General features: G+C 38.4%; 1 protein-coding gene across 1 annotated transcript; it reads left to right on the forward strand.

Moving 5' to 3' along the window:
- Positions 1-636: 636 nt before the first annotated feature.
- Positions 637-20,909, forward strand: gnl1 (guanine nucleotide binding protein-like 1). Its single transcript, XM_020928025.2, has 12 exons — positions 637-831; positions 2,905-3,049; positions 3,805-3,941; positions 4,371-4,522; positions 5,683-5,754; positions 6,505-6,697; positions 9,072-9,170; positions 9,263-9,448; positions 10,779-10,957; positions 12,942-13,125; positions 13,920-14,060; positions 15,417-20,909. Exons 1-12 carry the CDS (start codon positions 759-761, stop codon positions 15,674-15,676), a joined length of 1,821 nt encoding a protein of 606 aa, XP_020783684.1. The 5' UTR covers positions 637-758; the 3' UTR covers positions 15,677-20,909.
- The last annotated feature ends 445 nt before the right edge of the window (positions 20,910-21,354 follow it).

Here is a 21,354-nt window from a genome sequence, read left to right on the forward strand (position 1 = left end):
GTTATTTCTTCACAATCAACTTTTTTTCCCACCCACACTTCCAATGAGGTTAATTTGGTCTTCTCATAATTTATGTTATTAGGTTCATTTTTCAGACCAAGAGTTTGTTTTCATACTCTCCTTTCATTACATTCCCATAGGTATGAAAACAAACTAATAACACACTTACTATTGGTCATCCTCAGTGCTACTTTTGAGTGACAGGCTGATTTAACCCACTGCAAAGAAGAGTGACATTTCAGGAGAAGCTGACTATTTTCGTGATTATAGTAACTTTCCCTGGATTCTAATCAAACATAAACTGGGATATAACTTTGCTGGCGTGTCACCCAAGCCTTAGGACAAATTAAAATTAAAAATGCTCGTCTATAGTAGTGTGGGAGTGAACCATAGACTGCACTGCTGGAATGTGCCATGCATGCGGGCTGTTTACAAAAGTGGACCGTACCATTCCGCCTGAGAGGGATGTAACTTAACAACATCTTTTCGACACGTTGGGAATACAGATGAATTACAGTAGTTTTAGTAGTGATTATAAACGCTTCTTAAGTCATAACATTCACATTTAACCACGTAAATACAGTCTAAATAGAAAAATGTGCGTTGGTACGGTCCATTCTCTGCAGTGGAGATGGCGTCACTAAAGTGTGGGAGTCGAGAAACTTCACCCATGTAAATATTATTAGAGAGAGCTGTGTGTGAGCAGACCGATAAAACCACACAGTCCTTAGTTGTATTTATATCATTTTGCTCTGAATATGCCGCGGAAAAAGCCATTCAGCAACAAACAGAAGAAGAAACAGCTGCAGATCAAGCGCGAGAGAAAGAGAGGTAATGCTCTGCACGCAGCCTTAGCCGCGTTAGCATTTAGCTCCGCTCGTCTCTTCTGCTCTTTTTGGGGTGAATATTGTGGTTTAACGAGCACATTTTACTGCTTTATGTTTGTTATCTTCAATCTACACAAATCTAATACGTATTTGCATGTAAATACGCAATGACAACGTGACAAATGGTGTCTGCGTACATCTCTGAACTTCAGATGTGACATTTTTCTGTCACCAAAACTCCACGCACAAGCTCTAAAATTCACTCATGTTTCACAAGCGTCTTTAAGTTTTATTTTATTTACAAGCCAGTGCAGTGTTGTCTTCTAGTTCAGCTTTCTGTACACTCAGCTTTTTGTTGTGAGAAGTTGTGTAGTTCTATTTTATGGAGGGGCATGTTCCTACTTGAAGTTTTATCCTGGAGTTAAAACATGTGCAAAGTTACAGGCATGTCTTTGTCACACAACATGTAACAACTATTATACACTTACAGCAAATTAGGAATACGTAGCAGGGCTTAAATTGACTAAACTTGATCAATTCAGTTCCATCTTTATTAAGAACACATAATATCTGGTGCATAGTATAAAAAATAATAAGAATAAAAAATGTAAATATAGAGTGCATTTTATAATGTATACAGACAAGACCAACAGTGTTTTTACTTTGTTTAGAGGTGAATCTGACAGCTCCTCACAGGACACACTAGAGCTTGAATGATTTGATTGCTCAGATTCATGGCTCTACACATAAAAGAATAAATACAACATCTGATTGTGACACCACAGTTTACCAACATTTCACTGGCGCTGCAAAACCTCTGAACTTTGAGTAATGTTCTCGAAGAGTCATTATAGACCACTGTTAAACTCTGCAAACTCGTTTTCTTGTAGTTGCGCCAAAGATGCGGAGTATATGGTGAACAGAAACATTTGAAAAGTGCAATTTTGACACCACTGGAGCACCTGGAGAACATGGAGACATGATGCACAATTCTTATCTTTTTATGAGTAGTTTGGAGTTATTTAGATGTACTTGCTTATATGATGGAGATTGTCACACTTCTTATCATGTTTCTGATTAGGTAACTTAGCTTAAATAAGCAAAACCAATTCCCCCAACCGTTTGGAGCATGCAGAATATCAAAATATCAACATATCACTAGGGCTGGGTTTCATTCAGAAGTTGCCGATACAATACATACCTCGATACAGTGAGCTTTCGATTCAGTACGATTCAATGCAATATATTTCAAATCGATTCGATACGATTCAATAAAAAATTATGTCTAAATCATGGCTGTGATACTAAAACTCTTTGTTAAACCACTTCTTGTGCAAAGTGAATATGAAACACGCCCATTTTAATCATCAAAACAGTGAAAATGTCAAATGTGTCGCATAAACAAGTTTCCTTCCACTAAACAAGCAACAAAACTGTAGCGCTGTAAAAAAAATTATGTAGTAAAATACACCAAAAATACTCTTGGCGACGTATCAATAGAGCAGCCCGTGATATCGATACTGTATCATCACATTAAAGAATAAGATATATCAATATTTCACTATTTTTGCACACCCCTATATATCATATTGTTTTCATTTGACATATTCACTGTTTTGATGATTAAACTGGGCTTGTTTTATATTCACTCTGCCCAAGAAGTGGTTTAACAAAGAGTTTTAGTATCACAGCCATCATTTAGCGATTATTTTTTATAGAGATGTATCAAGTTGATTTGAATAGATCGTATCAAATCAAAAGTTTACTGTATAGTGGCCTATCGAGGTATGTATCGTATCAGCAACTTCTTAATGAATGTAGTAAATTTTATTCTCTAGATTTCAGTGAGAAGCAAAGTTTTCAAATTAGACCAGTAATGATAAATCCAAAAAGTAAATTTAAAGTAGCCATTTTTACAGGTCCATCTTGTAAATAAGAAATAGTTTGAAAGTGCCTTAGAGAGTATTCTGACACCAACTGCACTGTTGACCATGATGATTGTTATTTCATTAACTATGTGTTGACGATGTAACACGTAGTTATCGTCATCTTCTTAACCTACTATTTTGTGTTTGAGGCGAGACTGGTTCAGGCCCGAGCAGCCGTAATGCCAGTGTGGAGAGAGGAGACCGCCAATCAGACACTTCAGACAGCGAGACCACAGATATACGGAGAATAAACCAACAACCAGGGGGCAGGGATGGTAGACATGACCCTAATAGGTAAGATTGTTCGTAGGGATGTAACAATAACCGAAATATTGTGATATTGTGATGTCGTCAAAAGTCTCACAATAATATAATGGGCTGTCACAATATATCAAATTACAAGTTTCTTTGCTTAAATGCATGGTTTTACAGTAGCAACACCTTATAAACATAGGGAACTACATATCCCATGATTCATTTCAGTGCAGACAACATGAAGAAATATGTTTTTACTTGAATTTTTGGGATTATGACGCGAATAATTCACACCAAAATCTTGTCAAGGTATTTTAAAAGCAAAAAAGTGTCCTAAATACAATATTTAGCCAATATCGCAATAAATATCGGACCATGAGAAGCATATCGTGATAATATCGTACCGAGACATTTGGATATCATTACATCCCTACTCATTTGTCATTTTAAATAGTTGTTTTCGGATTTGTATAAAACTGTCTCCCAGATGGGGGTTGAGGCCAGAATTCCTGTATTCTCGTAAGAAATATCCAAAAGAAAATTCCAGAAATGTTAAATCTGATTAACCGTCACAAATCATAAGGTCCATTATGTCATTCTGTTTGCCTAATTAAACCACAACATCTGTGATTGTGTCAGTACTCCATCTCAATTAAACAATAAAGAGGTCACAGAGTCAATTGTGTTGTGTAATGTCTGAAACCCCGCAGTAAAATGTTGAAACGGCACCAAAACAAAATACTTCATGAATAAATTAACACATGTTTTATGTCGTCTGCTGTTTTCTACATTAGATTCCGACTGCACTTTGAGAAGGAGAGTAAAGAGGAGGTGGAGAAAAGGAAGAAGGTAGCGAGAGAAAAGGAGCTGCAGCCTGTCACTGACAAAGAACTAGAGATAGACATTTGTGACATCTATCCTTCAGATAAAGGTTTGCCGGTTTAAACTCTCACTTTTCACCTACATGAGTTAAAATAAAATAATTTGTACTTAGAATATTCAGGTTTTGTGCTGTTACTAGATATTAAAGCTGAACTAAGTAACTTTTCAAGCAATACAAAAACTGTGAATTGAATAAATGAAAGATATTTAATGCCATAGTAAAGAAATAAACATATCCCTGGAGTCAAGACATGGCAGAACCACCACAAAAGCTACATAGTGCTCCTTTAAGATGTATAATTAACTTTTTAACAGCTTTTGTAACTGGTTTTAAGGTACTATTAAAAAATAACGACTCCTCATCAACAGTATTTGTAACACACAAAAGACAAAACTGATTAGAAATTCAGAATATTTGTGTCATGTATTATCCAGTGACTCACAGCTTGACATGTTTAACCTAAATCTTTCATTTTAGGTCTTGTCTTTCCTCGCCGGCCATCTTGGAGTTACGATATGACGCGAGAGAGTCTGCTGAGGAAAGAGGAGAAGTCCTACAGGGAATATTTGGATGACCTGCACTCCAGAAACCCACCTGGAACTCTGAGCCACTTTGAACACAACTTGGAGGTGAATAAATAAGTAACAACTATGTTTAAACCGTGAAAGTAAGATGTAATTTCAAATGTCACAACAGAATGAACAAACCTGTTAATCTGAAGATTGATAAATGCAGAGTTTTTAAGTGAACTTTTTTACATTGAAAGTGCAATTGTTGTTATAATGCATTAGAACAGGGGTCTCCAACCTGTAGCTCTCTACCCCCTTCCAAGTAGCTCGCCAAAGGATATCTGAATTATATGTACTGTGCAAATAAGTACAGTTTGGTTAATTAAATGGCTATTACTATCATTTTGATGCATAACTTTGTGCTTTAATAAGTAGATAATGGTTTATATTTTATACGCATCTAACGGTACCTCGTTTAAGACTTGCCCTCTTTCTTACACTGACTCAATTTCTTGCGACCACTAAAACAGGTAAGCCGGATTCATCAGCCGGTTTCACTTCGTAGAAACCGTCTGACCTCACAGTGTTATAATTTGTTCGCTCTATGGTAGGCGGGTACTTTTTTCATTTGACCAGTCGCTGCTATTTGGTCGTCACGTATGTAAAGCACCACTAATGGGGCTAACTGGTATATTAAGCCCAAATCCCGTAGGGAGAAGGGCAATAACGTTTTTCCCCTTGATGAAATTCACCAAATATTCTCCTTATTCCGGCTTTAAATCCTCGATCTCGGGAATCGTTGCCAACACAGAATGTCTGACTGTTTGCTGATTGGCTGGTGCCCGAACCCGCCCTTGCACAGGGGTTTTTGCGAACTGTCTAGTGTATTTTGATTCCTGACCTAGTCTCTGGAGAGAAATTAAATTGAGCGGAGGCACTAGGTGGCGCCAGCCTGGCTAAAAACTAGTAGCTCTCCGGCATTTTTGTTTTGTAAAGGTAGCTCACCAGAGAAAAAATGTTGGAGACCCCTGCATTAGAAGCTGTATTCACACACAATTTACAAACTGTTATTTTCAAGAAGAGTGTGTATATGACGCCTAGTTTTACTAATACCATGATACAATATTTCTGTGTATAAAAGACCTATTGAAATGAAATTGTATAATGGCGCCATAACACTTACATTTCATACACTACTTTCCAAACATCGTCATAATATTTAAATATCATATGTCATTTCATTTTCCTCAATTAGGAGTTGTTGTCTGTTCATTTTGCAGACGTGGAGACAGTTGTGGAGAGTATTAGAAATGTCAGACGTCATCCTGCTCATCGTGGACATCAGACATCCAGTGAGTGAAAATACTACACCCGACCAGCAGATGGAGACAAATGTAGCAAATTTAGAACATGACTTCAGTTCAGAATGAGAATCTTATCAGTAGTTGTGACTTATGTATATTTACTTACAGGGTGGATTGTTGAACTTGTCGTTGCATCCCTGATGTAATCACCTTGAATTAGTAAACACATCAGCCAGCAGATTAAGTAAATGAATTGAAGTTTGAAGTTTTGAAACAAGTTAAATAATGATACAGGTCCAAAGATTATATGTACCTAAAGAAGTTATTTTTAGTAACATGTCAACATTGCAAATAAGCATTTTTTGACCATCTTTCAGTAAAAAAAAATTAGATTCAGCACTTCACAAAATAATTGGAATCTGAATCTAGAGATTCCTTATTTGTAGAAAGGCATATGACAAAATATTAAATCAATATAAGATTTTTAAAAGTCTGGTTATTTCCATTTTGATGTCATTTAGTCTACTGAAATCAAATAAAATTGCTTTCACTATTACTTTTCTGGACATGAACAATACAGACTTTTAATAACTGCAATTTATCTCCGAATTCTGAAGTCTGCTCCCAAACTGCGTGCTTTTACTGACAGAGGATTGGCTGACTGCTTGATTAAAAGCCTCGAGCATGTAATGGACGATTAGAGATAATTGAATCTCACTTTATAATGTGATTAATAGTACAGCCCTAATTTGCAGTGTTTATAAAGACCCAGTGGTTAAATTTCCACTCTTTGTTCAGGTGCTGCAGCTTCCCCCAGACCTGTACCACTACATCACAGGCGCTCTTCAGAAGCAGGTGGTTCTGGTGCTGAACAAAGTCGACTTGTGTCCTCCTCCGCTGGTGATTGCCTGGAAACACTACCTGACCTCACAGTTCCCTCATCTCGAAATCGTCTGCTTCACTTCCCACCCCGGACAGCCCTACAGCACAGGTGAGACCACTGGGAATTGGAAAACAAGTACACACTGGTTTCACACTGATTTCAGCAAGTTTCTGTCAAGTCTTTTGACTCTGAACCTCGCCCAACACTCAGTTTGAAATTTCCCATGACTGTGATGCTACAACTGGAAGCCCTGCACATTTTTTAATGAATAAATCATCTCCAGACTTGTTTTAAGCATTTCAGTTGTCAAATTGCATTCATTACCGCTGGCAGCTTTACATCCACATGTCCGGACATGTGCCTCTGTTCCTAATTTAATTGTTTTCACTGTGGTAATTCCCTCTGCTGCCAGTAGATGTCAAGCTGTGCGAGAGTATATTGAGATCTGAGGCTGTGTAATTGTGTCTGTGTTTTTAATTAGGCATTATTTTAAGCCGTATTATATAAATTCAGAATCGTGAAATTCCATAATATAAAATGCGTCTTTATTACTTGGCTATTAGGTCTTGGTATCTTTAAGAAATTGCAGATGCCAGACGTACCTCTATACATAGGCCATAGTACAACACGTATGGAAGATAATTTGTTCCATTAGATTTTGAATTTTAAATACTGCTGAATGTCTCACTTTGAATTTTTTAACTCTGAAAAAAGGTGTTTGAATCATTTAGAGTGTAAAATTCCATTGAAAAATTTCTCAACAAAGATCCAAGATGCCAAGGCAAAAGCATTCGATGATTTGTGATTGAGGAGGACAGAAGCTGTATCCCATTGGCCTTTCTCATGTGTGGACGGGGTTTACATTTAAAAGAAAGAAAAGAGATGAAGTTCGATGAAGCTAATTCTAGACCGGATTGGTTCACTGCACCATTTCCTGCTTGTAACTAAACTAGATCGGATCACTTTGATTGGTTTCTGGCTTGGCATCTTGGTTCTTTGCAGCTTAGGGTTACATGTAGGGTTAGGCCTAGTGTTAGGGTTGAGGTTAGCGGTTCGAGTCATGCTTGGGGTTTACAGATATTAGGGTTAGGGCGCTGTGTTTGCGGGGGGCGGCGTGTTCAAGGCGCGGTGTGTGCAGGGCGAGGCGAGGGCTGTTCGACACCGCTTGCGGCGTTAATTCTTATCCCTTTCCCTCTGTCTCTTTCTCCATCCTGTCTATTTCTCTCTCTACCATCCTCCTTCTCTTCCCTCCCCTCTCTCTGTATGTGTGCTCTCCTTCTCTCTATCCCACTTTCACTGTCTCTTCTTCCTCTACCTCCTCTCTTCTACCTTCTCTGTTTTTTTCTCTACAAAATATTCTCTCTCTGCTCTCTCTGCTCCCCTTCTTTCACTCTTGCATTTATATTTTAGATTACAAACCTACTGCGCACTGAGGTTAACTTTTTTCTGTTTTTGAAAAATGCTCAAATAAAAATGTGCAAAAAGGTATGTGTTCAAAAATATATGCTGAGAACAATATCTGTCTGTTTACTTTTACCACAGTTTAGAAACACTAATACAACATATATATATTTTTGCTGTGCTTTATTGTTCATGTGCAGAACAGTGAGGGGGGTGAGAGGCTCTAGATCAGGGGTGTCCAAACTTTTTTTCATCAATGGGCCACATATCTAAACACAGACGAAGCAGAGGGCCGATCGAGAGCCGTAGACTGGTGCTCAGTACAGGGAATAATTGAAATGTGTGCATGTTTAACACGTTAGAATGAGCCATCAGTCTTTAATCATGCTAAGATCCTTAAAACTACACACTAAATATTAAATATTAGCTTAGCAAGGGAGAATTTCAAAAAACTTGCAGTAAAAATGTTTTAATTGATGCAAGATAATTTGGGCCAATTCACCCGAAAGCCTGAGGGCCAAGAAAATTTGTCTGAGGGCCGCATTTGGCCCCTGGACCTTAGTTTGGACATGCCTGCTCTAGATGCACAGGAGCCTCCTGTACCACCTCCTCTTTTTCTTTTCCAGCTCCTGCTCCAATGCAGTGCTCATCTCCTCCAGCAGGGAGCACTGTTTTTCTGTTCTCCTCTGCTTTTCCTACAAGGCGCTAAATCTTTCAACCTGTAGGGAGACTTACTCTTCCCTGCTGTGATGTGCAAAAATATCAAAACAGTAATTATTTTGTGACAGAGGTAAAATGCTGTTGCTTGTTTAGTGTGCTGTCACAAAATAATTACTGGTATTAAAACAGACAAAAATACTCTTGGAGATGTATCGCCACACCACCCCACGATATCGATACTGTATCATCCATTTAAACTACACGATGTACTGATGTTTTGATATTTTTGATATTTTTGCACACCCCAAATCTCAGTGCCTGCGAGCCTATCCTTTTTTATACACATCATCATTAAAACATGTCCTATATTGTGTCTGGCTATGATTTTTTATTTATCAGCAATCCTTTCTTTGTGTTTTAGTTCTACAAAAGAAGAGAATGAGAAAGAAGGGGAATTGGAGTCATGCTGGAGGCCCTTTAGACATCCTCAAAGCCTGTCAGGACATCACAGCAGGGAAGGGTAAGTCTGCTCAGCCACTTATAATGGAATCCCTCAGATATCCACTTCTCTTTGCATATATTACCGACTTATAACCACTGGTCCTTTTGTAGTTGACCTTTCGAGCTGGGAGCATAAGATAAAGAGTGACGCGTTTGCCGAGCACGTGGATGGAGACCGGGAAGGGGAGGGGCCCGGGGAGTCGGTGCTGATGGAGCACCACACCGACAGCGCCATGGAGATGAGCAGCTTGTCTCAAGAGCTGTACAAAGATGGAGTCCTCACTTTGGGCTGCATAGGTAAAATATTAAGTTGATGTTAAAAGTAGCTATTTAAATATCGTAATTTCCGGACTATTGAGCGCACCTGAATATAAGCCGCAGGTGTCCACGTCTTCAAGAACGTTTTCAATTTCAGGCCGTCTGCTTTTATCGCCTCTGAAAGCTTTTGTCGTCTTTTTGCTTTGAGTCAGTTCTTCACGCTGCCGTCGCCCAAATCTCACCGTCGAGTCATTGATGCCGAGCTCATATGCAGCAGCTCTATTTCCTTCTTCTACAGCCTTTGCCTTTAACCTTAAAAGCTGCCTCATCTGCATTTCTTCGTGTGTTTTCCATGAGGACGGTGTGTGTATGAAGCGTAAAATAACTGTTCAAAACACAGTCAAACTAGAATTTTCATCTGCGTATCTTCCCTGTCTCTCCCCGCACTCTACTGCACATGTCTTCTGCAGAAAGAGCCGCTGTCCTGTCTGTATTATGTCAGTGTCTGGTAGGATTTCAGCAGATTTCAGACTCTCTCTGGGACGGGGTTAGTTCTATCTATCAGGTATGAGTGGATGTCTGGCTACTGAAGCTTGAGACGTTTCTTCTCAACTTCAACTTCATGTTAACCCTAGATCCATGTGTGAACCGCACAGACAGCGGCGTTTTCTGCACTCAGGCTGCATGAGTATCTACTGTGTTGCCAAACCATAGACCGTATATTTAAATGGACAATGTGCCGAACAAATAATCCGTCCATATATTCACCGCATCGTTTTATAGGCCTCAGGGTTTAAAGTGTGAGAAAAAAGTAGTGGCTTATAGTTCGGAAATTACGGTAATTAAAAACTACTGAGTAACTGTTTTTGCTGTGAAGCCAACAGGCAAATGTAATTATTGTTTCTATTAGAGTTGTCAAAAATCCCAGATAGAAATTGATATTAAAACTAGTATCGAACAAACTAATTGTACAAGTATCAATACTGAAAAGAAATTATTAATTAATGCCAAAGAAAAATGAAAATGAATGAAAAACAATGTGTATGTTAATATCAATATAAACACATTTTAATATTCATTTACAGTTTGACTCCTAAATATAACGATACAATTTTGACAATATTCCATTTATCATATGTATTTTCTCTCTTATCATTTTGCTTTAGGTTTTCCAAATGTTTGTATCTATACTAAAAAAAAATATATTAATTAATGCCAAAGAAAAATGAAAATGAATAGTACATTTTGTCTATATTGACATAAACATACAAATAGTTTTTCATTCAGTTTGACTCCTAAATATAACAATACAATTTTGACAATATTACATTTTATCATATGTATTTTCTCTCTTATCATTTTGCTTCAGGTTTTCCAAACGTTGGTAAATCCTCCGTGATCAATAGTTTGGTTGGTAGAAAAGTGGTGAGCGTGTCCCGGACTCCAGGCCACACCAAATACTTTCAGACGTACTACCTCACTCCCACAGTCAAACTGTGCGACTGCCCCGGCCTCGTCTTCCCCTCACTCGTCAACAAACAGCTGCAGGTACACACTCGATATTATGAAGGGATATCTGCTTTTGTATTTCACTTATCCTACCCTGCTGCTGTGCAATAAAACTTTTATACTGTATAGTGGTGACCCTGTGGAAATCTGCAAATCTGTGTTATTTCCCTCCCTCCAGTTCTCCTATTGGTCAGTCTCTGTAAAAGATGAATCAAAATTGCACTATGCAATTCATAAAGGTTGCAAATAATATCCGTGGGGGCTCCATCTTGTATAAAACCTGATATCCCAGTATTTTATAGCTCTACAAACATGTTTAGAAATGCAGGATTTTTGTTTTAGTTTAGTATATGGTACTAAACTAGTATTTAGTGTATACAAAACATTCAGTCTTCTCTCAAATGATACTGTAAAGGTGCACCGAGTAACTTTTATGGACTGTGTTATGTCCCCTATAGCCAACAAGGGACACAACATGTATAAACAACCCTTGAGGCAAAGTCGGTTTGGCAAACTTTTTATTTTACAGACAAACATTCACCAAAGAGCACAAAAAATGAACAAAATGTTGGTGGGAGGAGGCGTGGGCCAGTTGTGCCAAATCAACAAACAAAAAGGTATAACAAAACAGGCCCTAACTGAAAACTAGGCTACAAAAAGGAAAGAAATCAAAAGCCTAACCCTACCTGGTCTAACAAAGAGAATTTGGAAAACTCAAAACAACAAAGGTGGCAACAACTGATAACTAGTGTGTCTAACAACAAAAATCTACGTGGTGTGAAATGTACAGGGATCCCCAAACTTGCCTAACCAATCCTCCCAACCAAACAAACCTGGGCTAGCAGCCACATACACTGAGAGAGAGAGAGAGAAAGAGGCAGCACACAGCTCCTTTTAAATGGCCCTCTCCACCCTGATTGGCAGCCAGCTGGCCAATCAGCTCCAGTTTTGGTCACACCCACAGAACCTGAACACACAGGACAGAGGAGAGAGCAGTACACAAACAAAACAAATGCCTGCATGTAACAACTGGTTAATGCTTTGCCACAGAATGATATTAAACTTTCTATGGAAAAAAATCTCTATATATTGGGTTTATTCAGTTACGTATGTTTGTGTTGCTTCAAAAACATGATCCGACTTTTGTCTCAGTAGTCCAAAGACGTTCATCTGGTGTTCCGATAATTTGTTATTAGGTTCTTTTTTCAGACCAAGAGTTTGTTTTCATACCTGACAGTCTTGACTGCTTTTTTCGACGGCCCTCAGAGTGGTCACGTGGTGTTGCTGTGACTTGTCCGGTCAGCTGATTTAAACAGGTTTTGGCGCAGTCTTCCTACCGATGGAGGCAGGACGACAGCTCCATCTGCAGTCGGACTATCTCACGACAGTATCCCAGGTGTGTGAGAGTAAAAAAGCCCGCTCAGACTGCAGATGGCGCTGTCATCCTGCCTGCGTCGGTAGGAAGATGGCACCAAAACCTGTATAAATCAGATGACCAGACACGTCACAGCAACATCACGTGACCACTCTGAGGGCCGTCGAAAAAAGCAGTCAAGACTGTCAGGTATGAAAACAAACTCTTGGTCTGAAAAAATAACCTAATAACATAAATTGTCTGAGTTTAATGCCATAATATGGGATTTTTCAGATAAAGCTGCAGATTCTCCATGGAGACAATTAGGTGGCGGACCCTGCACCAGAAAAGTTGCATAATGCTCCTTTAACTTAGTCAGAAAGTTCACTTTGAACTGATCATAGTTTTCCAAAAACTGTTCAGCTCTAGTGTAAATCTAAAATTGAAGTGCAAGACTCTTAAGAAACCATGATGAGAACTTTTTGGACAGCCTTAAAACATACGAAAGAATCCAATTTGTTCTGAACAAAACAACCACACACAGAGAAAATGGATTATTGATTCAAAGCAATCCCATTTGTGTAACTTCTAATGAGAATCAGTGTTGATCAAAGCTGCCGTGAAAGTTTTCTGTTTTCTTAACTTTGCTTTGTGTTTCTGTCATTGTAGATTCTTGCCGGCATCTACCCGGTGTCTCAGCTGCAGGAGCCCTACAGTTCAGTGGGATATCTCTGTGAAAGAACTCCTTTTCTGTCTGTGCTGAAGCTGAAGCACCCCTCGCTCCTGGAGAACCCACAGCAGCAGAGCCAGGAGTCACAGCATCCAGCGTGGACATCCTGGGACGTCTGTGAGGGTCGGTTCACTCACACGTTTTGTAGCTCATTAGGTTATTGTTATTAATGGCGCACTCCTGGATGACTGCGTGATTAAACAATGGTATTATTAATGGTTTCACAAAAAAAAAAAAAAGCATGGGAGACGGTGTAATTGTTCATTCTTCCAGGAAATGTTCAGTGCAGAGAAGGTTTCAGCATTGATCATCTGGACTTCGGCTCTCATCCAGAAGCCATTTTCAATTTGAGACTATTCTGAGTTAACTAAAAAATAAAGCTTTGAGTGTGTTTGAGTCCAAATGTAGACTTAATTTGGTCCTGTTCTGGTCCCCATTTTGGCCTGGATTAGTTCTGAATTTAGTCCCACTTTAGTCAAAATTGAATGTGGTCCAAGTGTAAGTGTGAACGCATCTTAAAACACATGTCTTGTCTTTGATGTCTTCTACTGCGCACGTCTCCTGCAAAAGCCGCTGTCCTGTCTGTATCTGTGTCAGTGTCTCGTAGGAGTTTCAGCAGATTTCAGACTCTCTGGGGACAGGGCTAGTTGTATCGATCAGGTCTGAGTGGATGTCCGGCTACTGAAGTTTGAGACAGTTTCTTCTCGTCATTTACGCACACGGGCAAGACGTATCCCCCTCACTGATCATAACTTATTTGATCACACGGCGATAAACTATTTGAGTGCTCTGACAGTCCCCATTTTGGCCTGGATTAGCTGTGAATTTAGTCCCAGTTTAGTCAAAAGTTAATGTGGTCCATGTGTAAGTGTGAACGCATCTGAAAACACATGTCTTGTCTTTGCTGTATGTTTTAGCCTGGGCCGAGAGAAGAGGGTATAAGACGGCAAAGGCGGCGCGTAACGACGTGTACCGAGCAGCCAACAGTCTCCTGAGACTCGCCATCGATGGAAGGCTCTGTCTCTGCCTCAGGCCTCCAGGATACAGCTGCCTCAGAGGTGACCAAGAGTTTATTTACTCTATTTAATGAGGTGTAAGAAGAAAAAAAAAATAATAGAGAGGACTGAAAATAAAAGTAACTTGAGAAATGTCACAAAGTCAAATTGTGTAATTGTGAGAAGAAACTATGAACTATTACTCACAATTTTTTTTTTTATTAGAGATATTTCGACAAGAATGTTCATTACTTTTTCTGTTGTACATGAAATATGAAAAAAATAAACCTTTTTATTGCTTCATTCACTTCAGTTTAAGGGGCGATATGCCAACAAAAAGTTCATATCACACATTTTAAGAGCCTAGATCATTGTTTTCCAAAGACTGTGATGGGACCTTCAGGTGGGTCGGAAGAAATTTTTGGGGGGTCGCTTTGTCACGATCTACATGTAGGTCTGCAGTATACAGTTGTACACATGGATCTGTGACCTTATCTGGATAAGTATTTTGTCAGAATATCCTGTCCTCACTAGGGCCAGTATTTCTCTGCTTATTCCTTTCACTTCTACATATATGTGTGAATAAGGATTTTCTGTGCTCACAAAAATGAATACAAAGCACAGAAACAGACTGAATGTTGCGCCTGATATGAGTGTTGAGCTCCTCCTGCACCCTGGACTGGAACACGCTACAAAAACGCAAGCATAAAAAGGCTCACCTATCTCATTAGACGTGTGTGTAATTTCTGATCTTTTTGTAATTATTTTATTGACTTTTGTTCCAGTATTTCTGGTTCAGTTGAATGTTGAAAAGAAAAAGAAATGAGGCTACATTTAATGTCCAAATCGGCGACTCATGGATCCTTTTATTGCTGCTTCAATTATTGTTTTTCATTGTTTAAAACTTGAATAATACTAATTGTTCAGAGAGACACGATCACTCAGACAACAATAAAATATCCTCATTAATGTTCAATAATGCTCAAATCCACCTTTATTTTGTGATTTAATGTTTATTGACTTGGGTCACGAAGGTTTGTCACTTTTAAAATATCAATCTCCAGAAAAAAAGTTTGGGAAACACTGGCTTAGATCACTTAACAATAATACAATCACAATAACTGTATTTCCCTAAAAGATATCTGCTGCTTCTGAGATTTTTACGCCACCTGTCACTCAGTTACGAACAAATATTGGTCAAAATGAGAAGGAGAAGAAGTATGAAAAGTGAAGCTCACAGAAGTCGGGTTATGTTTAGATTCAGATCATGATTCTCAGTCTTACTCCAGCCCTTTTGCCACTGAAAGAAATTGGACTCTCTCCGTTTTCTTTGTCATAAACCTGTTCCACAACAAAAATTTCTCATAATATCTGTTACAACACTTTTATTCTTGACCTTTCATGTATTTTTTATCGCAGAGCGTTGGGAGAATCACCCCGATTTGCCGGAGATCATGGCGTTACAGGGCAGGTCCAACGTGGAGGAGGTTTCCGATGAGGAGGGGGAGTCGAGCAGCGAAGGCGAGGAAGAGGAGAGGGACCGCGACGCAGATGTGGACGAAGACGCAGACGACGATGACGACGAAGGCTTCAGGCGAGCGCCAAAGAAACAAACAGAACAGCCGGCCGGGGTCACCGTCAACATGTACAACGTGCTGAGGGAAAACGAGTGTGAGTGAGGAGGAGGAGGGACAGGAACCAATCAGCTCAGTGGGCTGTAGTCATGTGATCTCATAAGATTATAAAGCCCATAGTTTAAAGTAAAATGGAGGACAACAAGACAAGAAATATAATGTAGAATCTGTTAAAAAATGCAGATGGTTTGGTCCTGGTTTCATTTCAATTTCATTTGATTCATTTAAATTTCTGTAATTATTTGGGCTCACACAATAAAAAAAACTTTGTCTCTTTATGGACAAATAATGGTGTACTCCGTGGAATATTATTTGCTTGGATGTTCCACAGTATAGCATTAAACTTAAAGCAAAAAATCTCCTTGGAGACGAGCAGGTCACGCCGCCAGGTACAGTTACAGGTCTGATCTGTGGGGCATGTTTTTTAAGGAATTTTTGCAAGAAAAAATAATTTACAGGGTTCCCACAGTCATGGAAATCCCGGAAAAGTCATGGAAATTGAAACATGTCATTCTCCAGGCCTGGAAAAGTCATGGAATGTTGTAATTTCCATGAAAGTTTTGGAAAAGTCATGGTATTTTAGTATCTCTTTCACGCAACTACAGCGTTCTGTTAAGTTATCATTAGGCTATTGATTGATGAATATTTCTGAACGTATGCGCCTTTTTTTTTTTTTTTTTTAAAGAGACGACAATAAATGCACTGAATGTTAAAAAAATATAATCCCAAACCATAAAGTGAGTCGAAAGGGTTAACATTTCATATTTAGCCCTAAAAGTATGCACAAGTCTACACATGTAGGTGCCATAAAGTCATGGAAAATTCACTTTAGGTCATGAAATAGTCATGGAAAAGTTTTGAAATTTTGGGAACTCTGAATTTAATGCCATACTGTGGAAAATTTTTGGTCTAGAATTAGTAACATCAACATGGAGACGCCAGAAAAGAAAGGTTAGAAAGCTCACCTTTAACTAAAATACAATTATTATTGCATGATAATAACAAAAGCAGTGGTGTTATTCTGTCACAGTCTTCATGTTTGTTTGTTTGAGAGACTTGAGGCCAAAAGTTTATGGACTTATTGTCAATGCAGCTCACAGGCTCGATTCACATTAAGTAATTGATGCCGGGTCGATACAAACAATATAAAGGTAAGACACAATTTTCAAAAAGGACACTGGAAAAAAAACAACAAATTGGAACAAATCTTGGGACCCATTCATTTGCTTTAGGTAATCTTATATCGTCTGGCTATATTAAACTAAAATAAACATAGATCTGTATGATACTGTACAAAATAACGTTTCTTTCCTGTGTATAGGTCCAGACCTCACAGACATATTAACCACAAACCAGGCCAAAACATCTGCATTTTGAATCTTTGGCAAATTGTATCATCGAATTCTTTGCTGTTTTCCATCCAATATTGTCCTCGGTAATATATTATGATATCACATGAACAGAACCTATTGGCCAACTTCAAGCCCCGCGCACTTGTCATCATTACCTTAGAGAGCTACATTCCTCCTTTGACATTATAGCACTCCTCTTGTATTTGCCTTATCCTTTCTAGAGCCCTATTTCATTTACAGAGGGTCCATGCTGTGCCTCTGCCCTGTTTTAATAATAAGAGCCATATAGAAGTCATCGTTTTGCATGTCTTTCCCTCAGACAAAGTAATCAATCATATTATATCAAACTGGCTTTGAAAATCCTCTTAATGAGATGGACTGAACTGAGAAGCCAAAAGTTCATAAAAGGACATAATCACGGAGCAAAAACAGGCGATCGTGTGGTTTTTACAGATTAAACGAAAGGTTTTTGTGTACTGCGAAAAACTACTGTATTTTTCGGACAATAAGTCGCACCAGCCAAAAAATGCGTAATGAAGAAGAAAAAAACATAAGTTGCACTTTTGGGGGGAAATTTATTTTATAGAACCAGAGACCAGAAACTGACATTTCATCTCGAAAGGCAAGTTCTAGTAATAACAATAGAACAGAGAACAACAGACTGTTGACGTCACATATGAACAGTTCTTCAGATAAACTATAACATAAAAAACAGAACAAGTTTAACAAACTCTTCATCTCACTCCAAATCACTAAATCCATCGAATTCTTCATCCTCGGTGTCACTTCTGAGCAACTCCACGACCTCCGGAGGTAAACGGAGCACCACTTCCTCTTCTGTGTCGCTGTCGTCAGACTCAGCATCAGTTCCAGTTAGAATTATTCCGGTCTTTCTGAATCCCGACAGGATGGTTTCGGTGTCACTGAAGTCCAGGCTTTGTCGATAAACCCGATGACTTCCAGAAAAGTTGCCGTAAAGCTGTGTTCTTCATCCCCGCTTTCCTCCAGTCCCTCACAAGTTTCTTGCGCTCTCCAAACTTTCTTTCTGCTGCTCGATAACCGTTTTCAGTTGAATATTTCACTACTTGTAGCTGGACAGCGGCTTTTTCTGTAAAGAGTGAAGTGACAGTGGTACAGAAATAAGAGCAGCAGATACTGACACATAAGCCTAGAGCCTCTCGCAGCTGTCAGTGTGAAAATTTTAATATATAAGTCGCACTGGAGTATAAGTCGCAGGAAACACCCAAATCATGAAAAAAGTGCGACTTATAGTCCGAAAAATACGGTACTTAAATCTGATTTTTTTTATTTTGATTTGAGTCATTTTGAAAAGGTTCAAGTTAAATCGATTATACAGTTTATATTATTAAACTTGTTTGACTGGTTTTGACAATTTTTGAACATATTTAAAGTCAACAAATTTAAATAAGTAATTGATATTTGTGTGTGGTTTAATTTTAAGATTATTTAGGCTTGAATAAGAGAAAAAAAATCAGCACGGGGTGAGTGGAAAATTGTCAAATCACAGTTCTATCGAGTAAATCAACATAACCTAATCATAACTCCTCAAATTCAGCTAATTCAACTTGCCTTTTTTTGCAGTGTTATTCTTTATTGTAGGATTTGAGTATTTTAAGAAAACATGACAGAATTACAATGGTTACGAATAGTATTACCACGATAGGTTGACCGTTTTCTGTTGAATATTTGACTTCTCAGAATGTCTACAAGAACCTTTTAGAGATGGGTTAGTCCTATTTTTCTGGACAATATTTTTCATAATCAAATGTGTAGTGTTTTAACTACTACAATCAATGTATTCCAATGCTGGATTACAGTACAGGTACACAGCACACTTTCAAATCGGATTCCAGACGGCTGTACTTAAGAGTCTAGGTCAAAATCCTCCTCTGTGATCACACATAAGAGACTGCTAATGTAATATAATAGATGTGATAATTATTTTTATTTTGAGGCTATATTTTGACATGTCAGATGATCAGATATTTTTATTTTCCACTTCCAGCCAGTATCTCTTTGTGTGTGATGTTCCTCCGCTGCCGTGTGCTCATTTATAGTGTAATTCTGGCTCAAACTAAAGCTTACTCAGAGTCGTAGATCTCATCGATTACTAGGACTGGGTGATATTGACAAAAATCTATCACAATATTTCATTTTCTGGTGAGATAATATACATTTTTAGCAGTTCATTAGAAGTAAAAATGCTGAAAAGGGTGACAGAGTGAAGGGTAATATCTTGGTTGTTGTGTAAATAGTTTGTTTAAAGGTAATTTTTCTGGTAGAGAGTACGTCGCCAACTAGTGCCTCCGCTCAGTTTCATTTCTCTACAGCGATTAGGTCAGAAATTGGAATACACTAGACGGTTCGCAAAAACCGTCAAGTGCGAGTTCGGAATCTGTATCATTTGTTCATTAGTTTTTCAAAATCAAACCAAAGATAAGAAAACGAAAAAACAAATATTTTCTTCATTATTTGTGTTCAAAACCAAAAGAAAAAAAAACAATAACAATTCGTTTTTTCACTCTTCGATTCTGTGTTTAAATGAATAATGGAAAAAACAATAATAATGGCTGTTTCCCATTTCCGTGACTTAAACGATTCCAGACTGAACCAGGACTAAAACAGAACTAAAACAGGTCTAAACCAGGTCTAAGCCAGAATTGAACCAGGACTAAACCAGGTTTAAACCAGTCTGTCCGTTTCTCAGTCCCAGTCTGGTCCCAGTTTGGTCCCAGTTTCCTGATCACCCGACAGACACTCCTGGTTCACTCCTGGTTCAGTTCTGGTTTAGTCCTGGTTTAATCCTGGTTTAGTCCTGGTTCAGTCCGTATGCGGTGCAAAAGTCCGGTGACGGAGTTTAAGTCACGGAAATGGGAAACGGACATTATTCATTTTTCTATTTTTCATTTAAACACAAAATCTTTTTTTTTTTTTTTTTTTATTTTGAAGACAAATAATGAAGAAAATAGTCATTTTTTTCATTTTCTTAAGTGAATGAACGAATGATACACGGATTGTTCGGGCACCAGCCAATCAGCGAAGAGCCAGACATTCTGTGTTGGCAACGATTCCCAAGATGGAGGATTTAAAGCCGGAACAAAGAGAATGTTTGGTGAATTTTATCAAGGGGAAAGACGTTATTGTCCTTCTTCTTGGTTAAATGAAAAAGTACCTGAATACCATCAAGCGAACAAATCCAAATGCTGTGAGATCAAACGGTTTCTACGAAGTGAAACCGGCGGATGAATCAGGCTAGTCGCTACTTACAGTGGCTCTGTGAAAGTGTTATTGTTTTGCCGCAAATGTTTCACAGTATGGCATTAAACTTGGCACCTGTCTCCATGGAGACGAGTCACCAGGCTCAGTTACAGGTCAGATCTGTGGGTAGTTTCACTCACCAAAAGAATGCAATTTACTGTGGAGCAATAAAACACCTGTAATGGAACAAATGCGAGACAGATACATGTCTAATGCCACACTGCGGAACAAAGACAAAGCATCTCCATGGAGACGTACCTCCACCAGAAAAGTTACAAAGTGCACCTTTAAAAAAAAAAAAAAAAAGTACTGACTGAGTGTAAAATCAACTAGAGAAATATGCAGTTTTTTGGAAAGTCATTACTTTTTAACCAACACTTTTTTGGGGGGAGTTGGACATTTTCCTGTTATGGACGCCATTTTGAGGACTTTCATAAGACAAAAACATATCGCCCTTCTCTGTTCACACAGCTCCCCTCCGGTACAGTGCACATGACTCACTCCAAATGCTTAAATAGGCTTTTCTGGAAATGACTGAATCTGTTGACGAGATTTGTTTTGGTTTTTTGCTGCATTCCACATTTCAGACCCTCTGTACAAACTGGAACAGCTTTCTGCAATAAATAAATATATTCAAAACCATGAAATTCTGTGTTTTTATGGCTATTGTAAGATTTTTAGTTTTTCCTCAACTAAATTTCAATGAGTGGCTCTCAATCAAGTAACACGTGAGGAAATATTTTTGGCTTTCCAAGTACCACCAGATCTAATACCCGATTTTATTTTTTTATTTTTTTTACTCGCTTTATTTGAGCAAAATATGTCTTGTCCCAGTACCCAGATATTTTGTATAAGCAGCTCTTGAGGTTAAAATATATCTGCGGTCTGTATTGTCTGCATGTGATTATGAAGCGTTTTTAGACTTAGACAAACTTTATTGATCCACAAGGGAAATTATTTAGACACAGTAGCTCACACATCACAAGATATTATAATGACAAAGAGTAAAAAATGTAAATAATAATAATAAATTCTAAATAAGTAGCAAAAAGGCTAGCAAGAGACTGGTGTCAAATAAGGCGCAGTTATATA

The sequence above is a fragment of the Boleophthalmus pectinirostris genome, unplaced genomic scaffold (assembly GCF_026225935.1).
Source record: "Boleophthalmus pectinirostris isolate CB_2022bp ecotype Guang Dong unplaced genomic scaffold, ASM2622593v1 HiC_scaffold_6, whole genome shotgun sequence".
In the NCBI taxonomy this organism is placed as follows: Eukaryota; Metazoa; Chordata; class Actinopteri; order Gobiiformes; family Gobiidae; genus Boleophthalmus; species Boleophthalmus pectinirostris.

Bases quoted from the DNA above. Each gene is read 5' to 3' on its own strand.
- gnl1 (XM_020928025.2), top strand. From the start codon at position 759: ATGCCGCGGAAAAAGCCATTCAGCAACAAACAGAAGAAGAAACAGCTG. The intron at 3,050-3,804 runs GTAAGATTGTTC...TTTCTACATTAG, and splicing joins GGTAGACATGACCCTAATAG to ATTCCGACTGCACTTTGAGA. The intron at 3,942-4,370 runs GTTTGCCGGTTT...CTTTCATTTTAG, and splicing joins CATCTATCCTTCAGATAAAG to GTCTTGTCTTTCCTCGCCGG.